We start from the raw sequence: 13,798 nt of genomic DNA, 5'->3' as shown, positions 1-13,798 counted from the left end.
TATGAAAATATTATCAACAAGCTCTTGAAAGAGTCGTTATTAATCAAGACATGTCACCTGGATGTTTGTTAGGTGATTAGGGAATAATTAAATAATCATGCTTATCCAGGTGGATTTCTACTGAGGAGACAGAAAGAGCTTTAGCTCTCCTCCCATCCCCTTTAGCAGACATACAGTTACAAGATGCAGCCACAGGGTTACACAACTCCTTCTCTCCTAGGTAGAAATCTCTTAGTTTTGTTCTTTGTCTAAATAATGAACTATACAAGTTTAGGAGTCTTAGAGCTCCATCTTTGTCTAAACATTTTTTTTAGGTAGTCCAGGCTGTTTCATGCACTTCTATTCAGATGTTTCTATTCGACATATTGTCTCTCGGATTTGTTTCTCCACTTTTTATGAGCTTAATGTCAAGTCTAAAATGAGTTCAAATTAATTAATTTCACTTAATCTGTTGCAAAATGGCAATATCTTTGGTTTTTTTGGAGTTGCAGTGAAGAAGAGACATTCCATGCCATTGAGCACGTATAAGATGGTGAAACTGTTTTGCAGTATTAATACAAATTAGAGAGACATGGCTGCTCTTCACTGTGCAGTATTTATAGTTTCTTCTAGAATCCTGCCTTTGAAGAGCATAAAGTTTTCCTGTGGCAGCCCCCTTAAATAAGTGTAACTGAGTATCTCTGCTGAGGTCTCTGTTTAGAAATGTATGACCATGTTGTGATCTTTCAGCTCTGAGGTTTGGCTGTGTAACTCAGCCAGTATTGATTCATTGTAAATCTGGAGGTCCCGAACTCAGAGCTGCCTGCTGGGAGGTTCACTAAGGATTAATTTAACTTTTCTTTCATTGTCATTGGATTTGCTGGTTTTGTAATCCTGTTACAATTTTTAGTTAGTTTCAAGGCTTCTACTTATTTTGTGAAATAGATTCTGAAAAAGCAGTTTTGCAGTATGTGTATCATTTTAATACTGATCAATATCTAAAATGTCTCTCATTTGTGTCTTGCATCTTCTTTTATTCAGAGTGTTACTGATAAAAAGTACAGAGTCAATAATTTCTTTCCTACCTGAAGTTCAGAGACCCAATTTCAGTCTGAATGGGAAGGTGTGCTCCTTCAAATCAAGTGACATTCAGGGGCAGGTGCTCTGCACACATCTAATTGTGCAGATAGTACTCATTATGAATCTGGTGTTTAATAACAACTTGTTTGGTAGAATAGTTTGAGTGAGGCTGTACCACTTGCAGCTCCTGCAGGTGTATCACTGCAGATTTCTTAGGATTGTTTTTGAGAATTTTTTTAAACCTGTGATGTACTCCAGTATAAGCTTGAATTCCTGTGAGAATTAATGTGTTCTCTCGGGGTAGGAAAAGGTGCTGGCAAGGTGACAGCAGTTATTAAGAAAGGGAAAAGCATTCAGAAAAGAAGCTTTAGGAAAAAGTAAGGCAGGATCTCTGACACTGCTGGTTAGTGCTTTGTGCTTGGTAAGAGTGTGCCTGGTCTTACACAGCAGTAGAAGACCAGAAAAACCTTTTTGGTCATAATATTGTTGCAGGTGACAGTGTCATAAACTTCCTTTCATAGACTGGTAGGGTCTCAGAAGAAGTTTTAACCTACATAGTGCTGTTGCAGAGATGTTGAATAACCCATTCCTCTTCTGTCTAGAAAAACACCCTTTACTTTCTACCTGATATTTATTCCTACAGTTTATACACCCAAATTATTCTTGCCAATGTTGCCCATTAGCTTTATTCACTCTCTTTGCCCCCCAGTGTGCACTTTGTAGAAATACTTTAGGAAGGCTGTCAACAGTGTTCTCAACCCTCATTCTTTCAGGAGACAAGACAGGCTTTGTTAGGGTATTTGTCATCAAAATACCTTAATAAACTAGTGTTAGGAGCAGCTAGTTATGACTACATGGAATTCCATGTATGTTGATCTCTGTTTCTTCTTGGCAAGGAAAACGAGCCTCAGTGGCTGTTTTCACTAAACTGCTTTAGTTCCCAAGGTCAGCTTTGCTGGATGGCTCTGAGATCTCTGCACCAGAGCAGAGTCTCAGGAATACTTGTATTCAGAAATGCAACTAAATTGTGGAACAGCCGTGAAACTGAACTAGCAGAATTATGAATAAAAAGCAAAGTATTGACTAGACAGACTACCTGTATTTTAATAAAGTGAATGCCAGGGATGTCCCTGGTTGCTGGCAGTCAAAATCTGGGGTGGTTAATTTGCCCCAGTCATGGTTGTGGCTTGGACCAAACAATTCCCGAAGTTGCGTTTGTTTTTCCACAGTCAAACCACACTGTTTCCTAGTTGTTCCGTGATCAATTATTATATCTTTTCTCTGTTTCTAATTCTTAATCCCCTACTTTATACAAAATTTCTACTCTATAATAATTCTTATTTGCAAATGAAATAGGTAACAGAAAGCAGTAATATTTATTATTCTTTAGACTCCGAGAAAGAGCTTATTTGCTAGTGGTGTTCAGCCTGGAAAAGAGGATTTGAGGAGTCCTCATTGTGTCCTTTCAGTATGTGATGGGAGCTTATAAAAAAGAGGGAGAGCAACTTTTTGCATGGACAGATAGTGATGGAACAAGAGGGAATGGTTTTAAACTACAAGAGGGGAGATTAAGATTAAATGTTAGGAAGAGGTTCTTTACTCAAGGGGTGGTGAGGCACTGGCACAGGTTGCCCAGAGAAGTTGTGGATGCCCCATCCCTGGAAGTGTTCAAGGCCAGGTTGGATGGGGCTCTGAACAACCTGGTTAAGTGGAAGATGTCCCTGCCCATGATGAGGGCTTGGAACAAGGTGGTCTTTAAGGTCCCTTCCAAACCAAACCATTCTGTGATTCTATGAAAATAACAGTGAAAATAACTATGAAAATGCTGAAATTTGGTAAAAAGGTAGGATGTTCAGTTTGCCTCCTCAGAATCAGAGTTTGAAAACATTTTAAGCTCCAAGTTCAACACTCATGGGTGTTGGTGTGGAATATTTTAACAGTGTTAGTTTTGCAGCAAAGCAATTTTTATCTGTTTTGGAAGCTCACTTGCTATGGTTGATATTAATGAAATTTAACACTTGTCTTACTTTGCACTCTGACAGACTGTCTGTATGGCAGCTTATGGAAATTTCACCTTGTAGTTTACAGTTTCTTGGAGAAGGGCAGCTGTGACATTAGTTTAGGCTGGCAGATAATAAGGCAGAGGGAATAAAGTCTTCAGGAAGCATAATGGCTTTTGTCTTTAGAAGAGCTAAACAGTAGCTTTAAATAAACTAGGTAATTAACTAGAAGTTTAACCAGACAGCTTAATTTTATGTCGCATTGGTGGTGTATTATCATTGCCATTAAATGCTTTCTTAACCTTCTAGAATAAATGAAAAATAAAGTTTTAGAATTGCCACCACCACAATTAACATGGAAGCTAGTGAGAAAGCAAGCTCTGAGGAGGCTGGACAGTCCTTTTTTTTTTTCCATGGTGTCTGATAACGTTTGGCTTTGCTAATTTCATAGAGAAGCTTTCTTGTGCATGAAACTCTGTCTCCAAATAGTCGTCTCCTTCTAGAGTGACTTTGATAAAATGCACACTCCAGAGCTCAGTAAAACGTTTCCTTTTATTTCATTTAACTCAACTTCAACTTTAGTGTCGAGATAAATCTTGAAGAAATGAAAAATGCCAAGGCAATTAATTCTTCACGTTTATGTTTGCCTTTAATTCAGTGTTGATCATAGACATAATGCAAACTTACGCTGCGAGAGTGAAGATTGAAAGAGATGGGATATGAAGTATCTCATCTCCCTCTATAGAACCCATTTGTTCAAGACCCTTATATATAACATGACTGATTTCTTCCTTTTTTGATTGCCGTTCCAAGATATTTCAGTGTTTGTTTCTTGGTTTTTTCCTGAACTGTGTGGGTGCAGTTTGATGTAGTATGACACCTCCTCTCTTTTTCCCCTACTTGCTTTTCCCAAGCAAACAATATTATAGCTCCATGTTTTGTTCTTTTTAATGTCTGAGATGACATTACTTCATCTTTTGATTATTTATTGAGAACTCTGTTCTTTCTGTTTCACTTTTCTGATATTTGTCTCAAGACTGCTCTGCAGGCCTGTCTGTTTCTTTATGAGACTTCTAACAGGTCCAAGATGTGTAATTATTTGATACCCTGCTGTAACTGCCTGTATCATCTCCCAAAATGGCTTCTGTTCCTGCTTAACTATTTGAAGCCTCTTGAAGAAAAGCGTGAAAAGTGTATGTGATAAGTGAAGAAAGAACTCCAAGACCATTGATTTGCATTCAATCCCTGACATTATTGTGTTACACAAATGGCCTCTGACAAATTTTATGCCATCCCAATTTGCATGGGCCCCTTAATCCATTTACATTTACTTGATCTTTCAGTGATGGGATCACTGTTGATGCTCACACCTGAAGATGGGATTTAGTTACGTGACTTTTTCTCTTCTGTACTTGTAGACCCAAATATCCTAAAGTAAGACTGCCCTCTAGTTGATAAATTCCCTCAGCAATCACATGACTCAGAAATAAATATCACTTCTCCATGTAATTCACTATGTAAGAGAGAGTATGGATGTGAGAAGAAAGCCCTTTTTGTTGTTTGTTCCTGCAGGAGTGAGGGAGAGAAAAGGTGAAGGTTGCAGGGTAGGGTGTGCTTTTTCAAGCACCCTTATCAATGTCAGGGACTTTCTGTTCCAGCTGACAGATGTCCAGAATTGTGCATGTTTCAAGAAAAATCTGTAAGTGACCTTTTTTGTCAAGAGCACTGAAAATTAAGTGCTAACTAATTTGTCTCTTTAATACCCGATATCTATGGCAGCAACATGAAAGGTAAATATCTTAATAAAGATAATGGATCACTTTACTCCCAAATTAATCTTTCCACAAATTGTTACTGATGATAGATATTATTTATGACATGACCTTGTTGCGATTTCTTTGTCTGGTTCCCTGCTACTTTAAAATGTAACAACAGAAGACTTCTGGCCCTCAGAGCAAACTGGAAAGACATGTCTTTGTCTTCTGTAAAATACATGAAAACTAGATATCATGCTCTTTAAGAGGAGGTTGAGGACTAATGAAATAAATCTTCATGCAATGAGCTGTAGAGGCTATCAGACCAAAATAAATTATTTTATGATTACCTGCTGGAAGAAGTTTTAAACTCTTAAAGAGCTTCTGGATTCTTGCAAAAATGTTTTATAGGGGTTGTAAAGCTTTTTCTGGTGCTGAACACATATAAAATAAATAAAACCACAGTTTGGAAGGGTGGCATACAAAAAAGGAAAAGTGTCAATGATTAAAAAATGTATCAGAGCTGGCTGTAGTCTGTGAAGGATGACATCAAGCAGAGAGTGCTGTAGTCTTTCATTCAGATAAGTTGAACACAACTAAAAGCTTTTATAAAAACCTCTAAACTAAATAAAACATAAACTCCTGAATGGGAGTTACCTTGTCCCCTCTGTTTATAAGTACATGATCCCTATATTTACATGAGAGATCCATGCCAGAGGTTCTTCAACATGAGCAGTGGACACTGGAAGGCAGCTCTGCCTCTTTCAGTGCCAGGGTGGGAATAAATATATATTGGATGGGGACCCTTTGTATTGCCCTTTACAATTAGTGTATCCTAATGCCATAATGTGTTGATTCATTTATTGCTGCATATACTTGGGTGAGGAGTTTCTTTGTGTTATTCTGTGACCTTGTATCTCACTTATGCAAACCAGGTCATGACAAAAATGCAAATGCAAGCATTTGACATAACATCTGAATCAGACATGATGAGTGTTTAGAAGTGACATAGATAGAACAATGAAATAAAAGACTAATATATACGTGGGTTACATCAGAAAGGTTTCTCTTTCTGTTAGCTGTTGACCTGCTGTTTCGCTTCTGACAAGAGGTTAGTCTGCATTTTTGTCTTTGTAGATATCATTGAATCATAGAATTCTGGAATGGTTTGGGTTGGAAGGGACCTTAAAGACTATCTAGTTCCAACCCCTCACTATGGGCAGGGACACCTTCACTAGACCAGGTTTTTCAGAGCTCCATCCAGCCTGGCCTTGAACACCTACAGGAATGAAGAGTCCACAGCTTCTCTGGGCAACAGAGAAGTTTCTTTCCTAATTTCTGAAAAGTATCTTAACTGTATTTCCATTCTTCTGGGCAGACTGGACAAATTTCATTTTTCATCCTGCTGTCTCTATGCTCATATAAGGAAGACAATCTCCCTACTTTTTGTTTTGAACATAGTCGTGTAAATGCCTCATAGTTATACAAGGCACATTCATAGGGTTGTGTGTGTGGTTTTCACTGGACATTCTGTGTCAAACCCTACAGGTTACATCTCTGTATGATAGAAACATTCAGATGGGCTCATTAGATGTATCTTAAGTCTGGTTTTGATCGACACACGAGACAAAAGTAGTGATCTATTTTGATATGACAGTGTCTTCAGGGAAACTGTTTCCCAACCTCTTCCTTCTCTGTATTTTGTAACAGAGATTAGCCATGCACAAGTAATTCCAAGCTCACTTCTGCATATTACCTTACAACTGTCTGAGACAGCCTATGCCTGAGCCTTGTCAGCATTCTCCATGAGCCATGGAATAGCAGCTTTAAAAAAAATTGTTTATTCTTGCCTGTTGCATTAGCAGTGAGTGGACTACGTTATGTGTGGCCAGTCTTTTCCATAATTTTAGGATACTCACATACATTGTGGTAGATATTCTGCTTGCCCTAGGTATAATAAGGCCTGTGAAACAAGTGAGCTTTCAGAATTGACCTCCTACATGATCCACCCAATGGTGATGCTGCTGTAAAACAGAGCTCTTCTGAAGCTGGCAGTTGTCACTAAGAACATAAATTTTCTGTACCTGTTTCATATACCAACACAAAGTTCCAGGCACAAACTTAGAAAATATAAAACCCTCATCTGCTATTAAACAGCAACAGGTGATTGAAAATGAGAGATTTATATAGTTTCACTGATGAAAATAAAAAAAGCTGTAAAAGCAGTCAGATGAACGAATGTGTATTCACCCGTACATTCACTCATTTATTGGACATTAATGACCACATATAAAATGAATTTAATGGCGCTCCATCTCGTTTCCCACATCAACAACTCACAGCTAGGACTTGGATAAATTGGCAGATGCAAGAGAGCAGCCAAGAGTTTGTGGCTATTATGACTGAGCTTAGCTTGGCTGGAATGTAATGCAGATCAAGGCAATGCATGTCTGCCAGATATTGTGTTTGAGAAGTTTGTTCTGCCTTTTCCTGTGCATAAACAGTCGACTTCCGTCACCATACAGCGTTTCTCAGAAATTCTGGAATGTCTTATCGCATTCTTTTAAGACTTATTTCCTCCTATTTCTACCTGTTCTCAAAGTTTTATTTTGGCATTGCTCAAACTTTATGCCCTGTGGCTTCTTTGATTATATTTTTTTTTTTTTGTTATGTGTTCATATACTTTATGATGTGTGAGCTCGTTTCCATAACCTAAAATGTGTTTTAATTTTTTTAAAATATTCAGTACAGGTAAAAATAAATCCATTGAGATCTCTACTCTGTATTAAATGTGTTATTCCACTTTATACTTAAGCTTTTTTAAAATTACAAATATGATTGCTAATTTTTTTTTTTGGACATAAAGAAACTTGTTATTCATGTGTTTTAAAGACTTAATGCAGTAGAAACTCTTTGAGATGTCCATTAGATCCCATTAATATATGAAAACATACAGTGAATCTTGGAGAAATTATGAAAATATTCAAGATATTTGCTTTGAAAAAGTAATAAATTATATATGCCTCTTTTTGTTTCATAGCTGCACTTAGTTTCTTAGTAATAATTTGATTATATCCTTCTATACTGTTTGCTAGAAATTTTTTCTCCATCTTTTTCACTCTCCGAATAAGACAGCTATTCCCTTTTAGGCATACAGCCCAGTGCTTAGTAGAACCACCTTTTAAAAGACTTGGTACATTTCTACTCTCACAATGTTTATTAGATTTTCTGCAATTTGTGGCTTTAAGTTGTTTTTCTGTCCTCACAGACCTTTCCAGATTGTTTAGCTCTGCTAATTCCTTCCCAGGATAATGAGATCTGCTACCCTGAACGTGTCTTTTAGCACTGAAATCTGCTCTTTTTTCTACCTAGTAGATGTCTATCAAATAAAGTACTATGAAGCAAAGTACTTGCAGAGCAGTGCTAAACAAAGCAAGGTAAAGGACAAACAAGTCAGAGATGTGGAAATAACCTGAGACAAGTAGGCAGGCAAGGACAGGAATGTAGGAGGTGAAGTACTGCACATTTGGAGATTTGAAGATGGTGAAAATATTGATTATGGTCTTGAACTTTTCCCAGCATATGTGGGAACGAGTAATGAGAACGATGGCATAAAATGGAAAAATACACTTCATGCTAGAACTGGTAACTGTATATTTATTTCTTGCAGGGCTTCAGAAATTGTGCTATTTCCACAACAAAATCTGAAGCAAATTCTTTTTACACTTGAGCTTTTTTCCTGCAGCAGTTTCTATAACATTGCAATAACAGTCTTCCTCTTTCTCCAGGTGCCCACACAGTGCTGTGTGAGCTGGAGTCACTGCCTCAGTGCCACTGCCCAGCATCTGAGGCTGCTTTATGCCCATTCACCTTCCTTTTCCAGATTCAAATTTATTAAAAAAAATTACATCTCCATTAAAGATCTATTTTACATCCTACCTTAATTCAGCACTGAGTATTTTCATGCATTGGATGGCTTGCTTAAAAATTTCTTATACAAATAAGCAGGTAGCAATGTCTTCTTTTCAACATTATGGTGTTCCATGAATCCAAAGACAAAAGAAAAGTTTTATCTTTAAATAGGTTCTCACAGTACCCATTTAAAACAAATTAATTGTAACAAACATAAATTATTTTGTTGAGGAAACAGGATGAAGCAGAAAGCCCACTGGGGATTTCTAACATGGCTGCTGCAATTCTGAGAAATTACACACCTCCTCTTTAATTTTGTTTTTCAAAGGAATAAATATCCTTTAACTCAAATTGCAGGAATGCTGCTCTGTATTACAGAAGGAATCAAACATTTGAGTAGAAACCAATCATTGTCAATACAAGCAGAAAAAAAAGCATTTATTAGGAAAAAGAATGAATAGTTTTGATTAATGACTTCTGTTTGCTCAAGCAGTTTTGATTTATATAGCAATTTCCTACTTTATTATTATGTGTTCTTGCATGTGGTACATGAATTTGCAAATACTCAGTTTGATAGATGTGATGCCTCTCTGCCCAGTGCTCACATTTCCCACTGACACACTAGGAGGTGTTGACTGACCATTTTGGTTTTAACATTATATTAAAAGAAATATTTGACACAAAGCTCTGAAATTTTAATTTCTTCCCAGTGTTTCATGATTAACCACAGACCAGGAAATGCAAAGTGACTGTTGGGTTGCCATGAGTACATGATGCATGTACATCTGCACTGATAATTGTGTTAGGCAAGGTTTTATTGTTATTGCTGACACTGCCAATCATGATTATAGCAATAAGACTATTTCTGTTTTTCCCAGTCAGCCCTTTCAAGCTGAAGTTTGGATAATGCATAATCATCCTCAAAATCCTGGCAGCAGTTCTCATTGTGCACATAATTGAGTTCTAGTGTCATCTTTCACTGTTAAAATTTCTCTAGTACCACCAGTCCCTCCCAGCAAGTCTCACCTTGTGTATTCCTCAGTACCATGATCTGAGAATTTTGTTTGTTTCTCTACAGAAACTTGTTTCTCTACATGACTTCTTACCCACTGTGTTCTTCCTGTTGTAGCCCTTCTTTTTCAGAGAAGTGAGCAGCTGACATATTCAGTGCCTCTCACTTGTCTCTAGCCTCTGACTTCAGTAAATCTGCAAGTAAATTCTGTTACTGTTTTCCTATTTCTTGCCTTTTCCAGGCAAATCAAATTATGCAGTACTAGGAAAGCAGTATTACATTTTGCATGGTTTCCCTGGTTTCAGCATTCTTCAGTCTTGGTTCTGCATCTCAGAAAGGTCCTTAGGTAAGATTAGCTCTCTTACCAGATTCTTTTTTCTCTCCTGGTTCTGAATAAATGCTTTCTCAAGTGTCTATATAGTTTTCTGCCAGGTTCTTTAATTCCTGAAGTCTTTCTGCTGGAGATTGTTTCAGGAAATCCTTAATGATGTCTAGTTTCCTAATTCTGCACTTATTAGCTCCAATTGCCACTTTGTCCTCTTACTCAGGTACAATTGGGAATCTCAACCTACTTTGTTCAGAAGATCCATGAACTTTTGACCTGGCATAACTAAGAAAATAAATTATAAGAATCTCAAACTAGCAGAATGATTGACTTGAGTGGGAATAATCTTCATTACATATGGAAACCACTGTATTAAATTATCCAATTGCTCGTGTTTCTCAGCTAAACTGAGCAGTGAAAAGTCCATTTTACCTTTGAGCAATTAGTAGCATTCAAAGGAGCAATGTGAGCTTCTACAAAACTGAATACTATTTGCCTGATGAAGGTTTGAAACTATGTTCAATTTTATTTTTCTTCTTCAAAAAAATCTGTACTACCCTAAGGACTTTCTTAAATCTGATTGCACTCAAAGCCTGCCTGTTTAACATTCAGAATGCCTGATTATACCAGCACTAAGCACAGACTAAAATCAGTATATGGGCCAAGTAAGCAAAAATTGGTGGCTTTGTTGATTTTCTAGGTGTTTGAGTATCATAATAATGGTGAAAGACTCTCCTTCAAGAAGATACACAAGAATACACCTACATTTTCTCAAAGCACTTTAGCCAAAACTTTCACAACAAAGCATCTGTCATGGCAAAAACCCCTCATAACAAACCACAGCAAACTTTGGTTTTAAAAATGCAGCCACATTGTAATAAACAGACTCATGAGGAAACTTATTCCCAAAGGGTACAAATGTCATCAAATATCTCTGATAACAATTCATCTCCCATGTTCCAAATACAATTTGTGTAGGTATTTGTTTTCAGAGTGTGAGTAGATGATCGAGATTTCCCTCAATACACTTCCCTTTAAACCAAGTGATCAATATTCTTCAGTGCTTTCAGTTGTCAATGATGTCAGCATCCTTTCTGAAGCTGCATTTGGATAAGGTGGCACACACTTGATTGCAGAGTCACAGCTTTTTGTTTTTCACATTGCTAAATCCATTAGCCCTTTATAGGACTGTTTACATCAGTGAATGGGAACTGGGCAGGATGATACTTTGCTGGGAGTGATGTAACTGCACTCTCTGGTTCAGAAACAGTCAGTGCTGCTGTTCTGTGAAGCCCCGATATTGTGGAGCTCTGTAAGGCATATGGAGAGATTCAGTGCATGCTTCTATCAGTCATTTCTTGATAAGAGGTTGGATATTCCTGTTAGTGAAGCCCTAATAATAGCCTTTTTAAAACCAGCTTTAGGTCAGACTTATGCTTTGAGTCTCTAGACTCTCACATCTTAAAGAAATGCTGTTGCTGGAAATATCTAATTTTTCTCATGGGTCAATATTAAATTCTCCTCAATCTAAAGAACTAATAATATAGTAGTAGGATTTTTGCTAGCCAAGAATTTGATTGAAAAGGAAAGGAGAAGATTAAGATTAAAATAAATATTTTCATTTACTATGGACTATCACCACTAAAATTTGTAAAGAAGTTGTGCATTCCTGGCTGACAACAAAAGCCTTTAAGTGCTTCTGTTCACGTCTTACAATTTTGTAGTTATTAAATGATTATTGACTTTAAATACATTTTCTGCGTGGATAAAAAATTACTTTTAATTGAAAAATGTGTGATTTTTGTTTGTTTGTTTAGGAAAGGTATTCCAAGTGAACAAGTGAAACATGCTGATAGAGAGCAAGCAAAGCGTATAGTTTACTCAGTGGTTTATGGAGCAGGTAGGCATTTTATAGCAAAAAAAACCCAGCTGCAGTAAGTTTATACTTTATACATAATTTATATAAGTGGACTGAATTGCTAAAGGTAAATAAAAGTTTTTCAGGGTATTACATTTTTATTTTTATCAAGGATTATTAAATTATCTACCCAGTAGCACAATTATCAAATTGCCATATACAAAGATTATCTGATTTTGTATTTGTTTGCTGCTGATGTAACTGAAGCATTTGCTTTATCTAAAATGAGTTTAATTTTGAGTGTACTTTGCATTCTCTCAGTATATAGGTAGAGATGAGAATAACTGCAATGAAATTAAAAGAATTCCAATATTGTCTCAAAGCACATTTATAGAATCACACAGAATGACAGCAATTGGAAGGGACCTCTGGAGGTCATCAGATCCAGCCCTCATGTCCAAGCAGGGACACCTTGAGCTGGTTGCCCAGGATTGTGTCCAGATGGCTTTTCAATGTCTTCAACGCTGGAGAAAGGCCTCCCTGGACAACCTGTGCCAGTGCTTGGTCATCCTCAAAGTGTAAAAGTGTTTCCCTACTTTGAGTCTTAATGTTTACTGCCATTTCTTTACCATCCAGAAAACTTGCCAAAACCACTGTTCCCCATCCTGCCTAAGTCCAGCCCAGGTCCCAGTTAAGTCAAGATGTTTGAGGTACTTTCCAAAACTGCCTCCCATTTCTTAAATTTTGCCCAACTCTCCTAATCCTTCACACATGGTTATAATTACCTTTTCTGGGGAGACAGATGTTTGTATATCATCAGCCTACAAGCTGTTGCAAGTTGGATTTAGTGAACAGCTGACTAAACTTTATGTAGGTCTTCTGGAGAAATCCAAAAGCTCTACAGAAGATGAGTACTTGAAAAACTCATTTAGTAAATGAGAGTCCTGGGCTGCAGGCTGTATGTAACTTGTAAACACTTAATGCTGCATCTTGGGTTCCTGAGATGCTTTCTAAACCATCTTTTGCACTGAGTCACCAACAGTCCTTGAACCAAAGGCAGAATTGGCCAGGGCATTCAATTTATTGTTTATGGCATTCAACTGGGAAGGGAAGAAAAACACTTCAAATTCAGCTCTCCAGAATATCTCTTTTGTGTATAGGGGTGTGTGGGGGTTATATACACACATATAAGAGTAAATATATATATATGCACACACCTGCATTTTTACATTAAACTGTATTTAATTTTAAACATCTGTGTTTAAAATCTGCATTAAAAAAAGCCCAGCACTTGTTCCCTGCAATGTAAGTTCGGACTCCCATTTCCAGCTTGAATGGTTTCATCACAGGGTTATTTTACAAAATGCAAGAAATAGCACTCCTGCCCCTTGTTCCATGCACATGCTGCACATTTCCTATCCCCTTCACTGTGGGTGGAACAGCAGATACCAGATGTAATCAGACTGAATCACCACCAGTTGAATGCCCTGTAGTTCTGTATACAGTCAGAAATGCCTCAGTTGCTGGGGCTAGAGCCTCTTTCAGTGAAGCCTTTGTCTTTCTACTCATGCTATAGAGAACTTCCATGATTAGATTTAAGCACAGTATTGGCACTCCCTCACTTGCTCTGAAACAGCCACTGAACATTTTGGTGCAGCAGCACTTGATTAAAGTATCTCCTTTACTCACTTGCTTTGTGTCCCTCTCTCTCAAACGAGGACAGTTGAAGCACCTCAAAGATAATAAGATGTTTCCAGTTCATTAGCTGTGTGATCAGTTCCTAATTAAGACATGAAATGATATCATTAAACTACTTAGATGGAAACTGGGCTGACAAAAAGTAATTCTTAGATACCTGAAACTGATGGACTGAATTCC

The 13,798-nt window shown here is 37.3% G+C and overlaps 1 protein-coding gene across 3 annotated transcripts in view; it reads left to right on the top strand.

Annotated features, from left to right (window-relative positions):
• The window catches only part of POLN (DNA polymerase nu), a 93,996-nt gene that overhangs the window by 49,017 nt on the left and 31,181 nt on the right, over positions 1–13,798 (top strand). For all 3 annotated transcript variants that reach the window (XM_017820823.1, XM_017820824.1, XM_017820825.1), the window contains one exon: positions 11,880–11,962. In XM_017820823.1, coding sequence (XP_017676312.1) covers positions 11,880–11,962 — 83 coding nt within the window. The remainder of the gene's footprint in view (positions 1–11,879; positions 11,963–13,798) is intronic.

This window comes from Lepidothrix coronata, unplaced genomic scaffold (genome assembly GCF_001604755.1).
Source record: "Lepidothrix coronata isolate B3197 unplaced genomic scaffold, Lepidothrix_coronata-1.0 Scaffold85, whole genome shotgun sequence".
Taxonomy (NCBI): Eukaryota; Metazoa; Chordata; class Aves; order Passeriformes; family Pipridae; genus Lepidothrix; species Lepidothrix coronata.
This window is presented reverse-complemented; position numbering and strand designations above follow the sequence as displayed.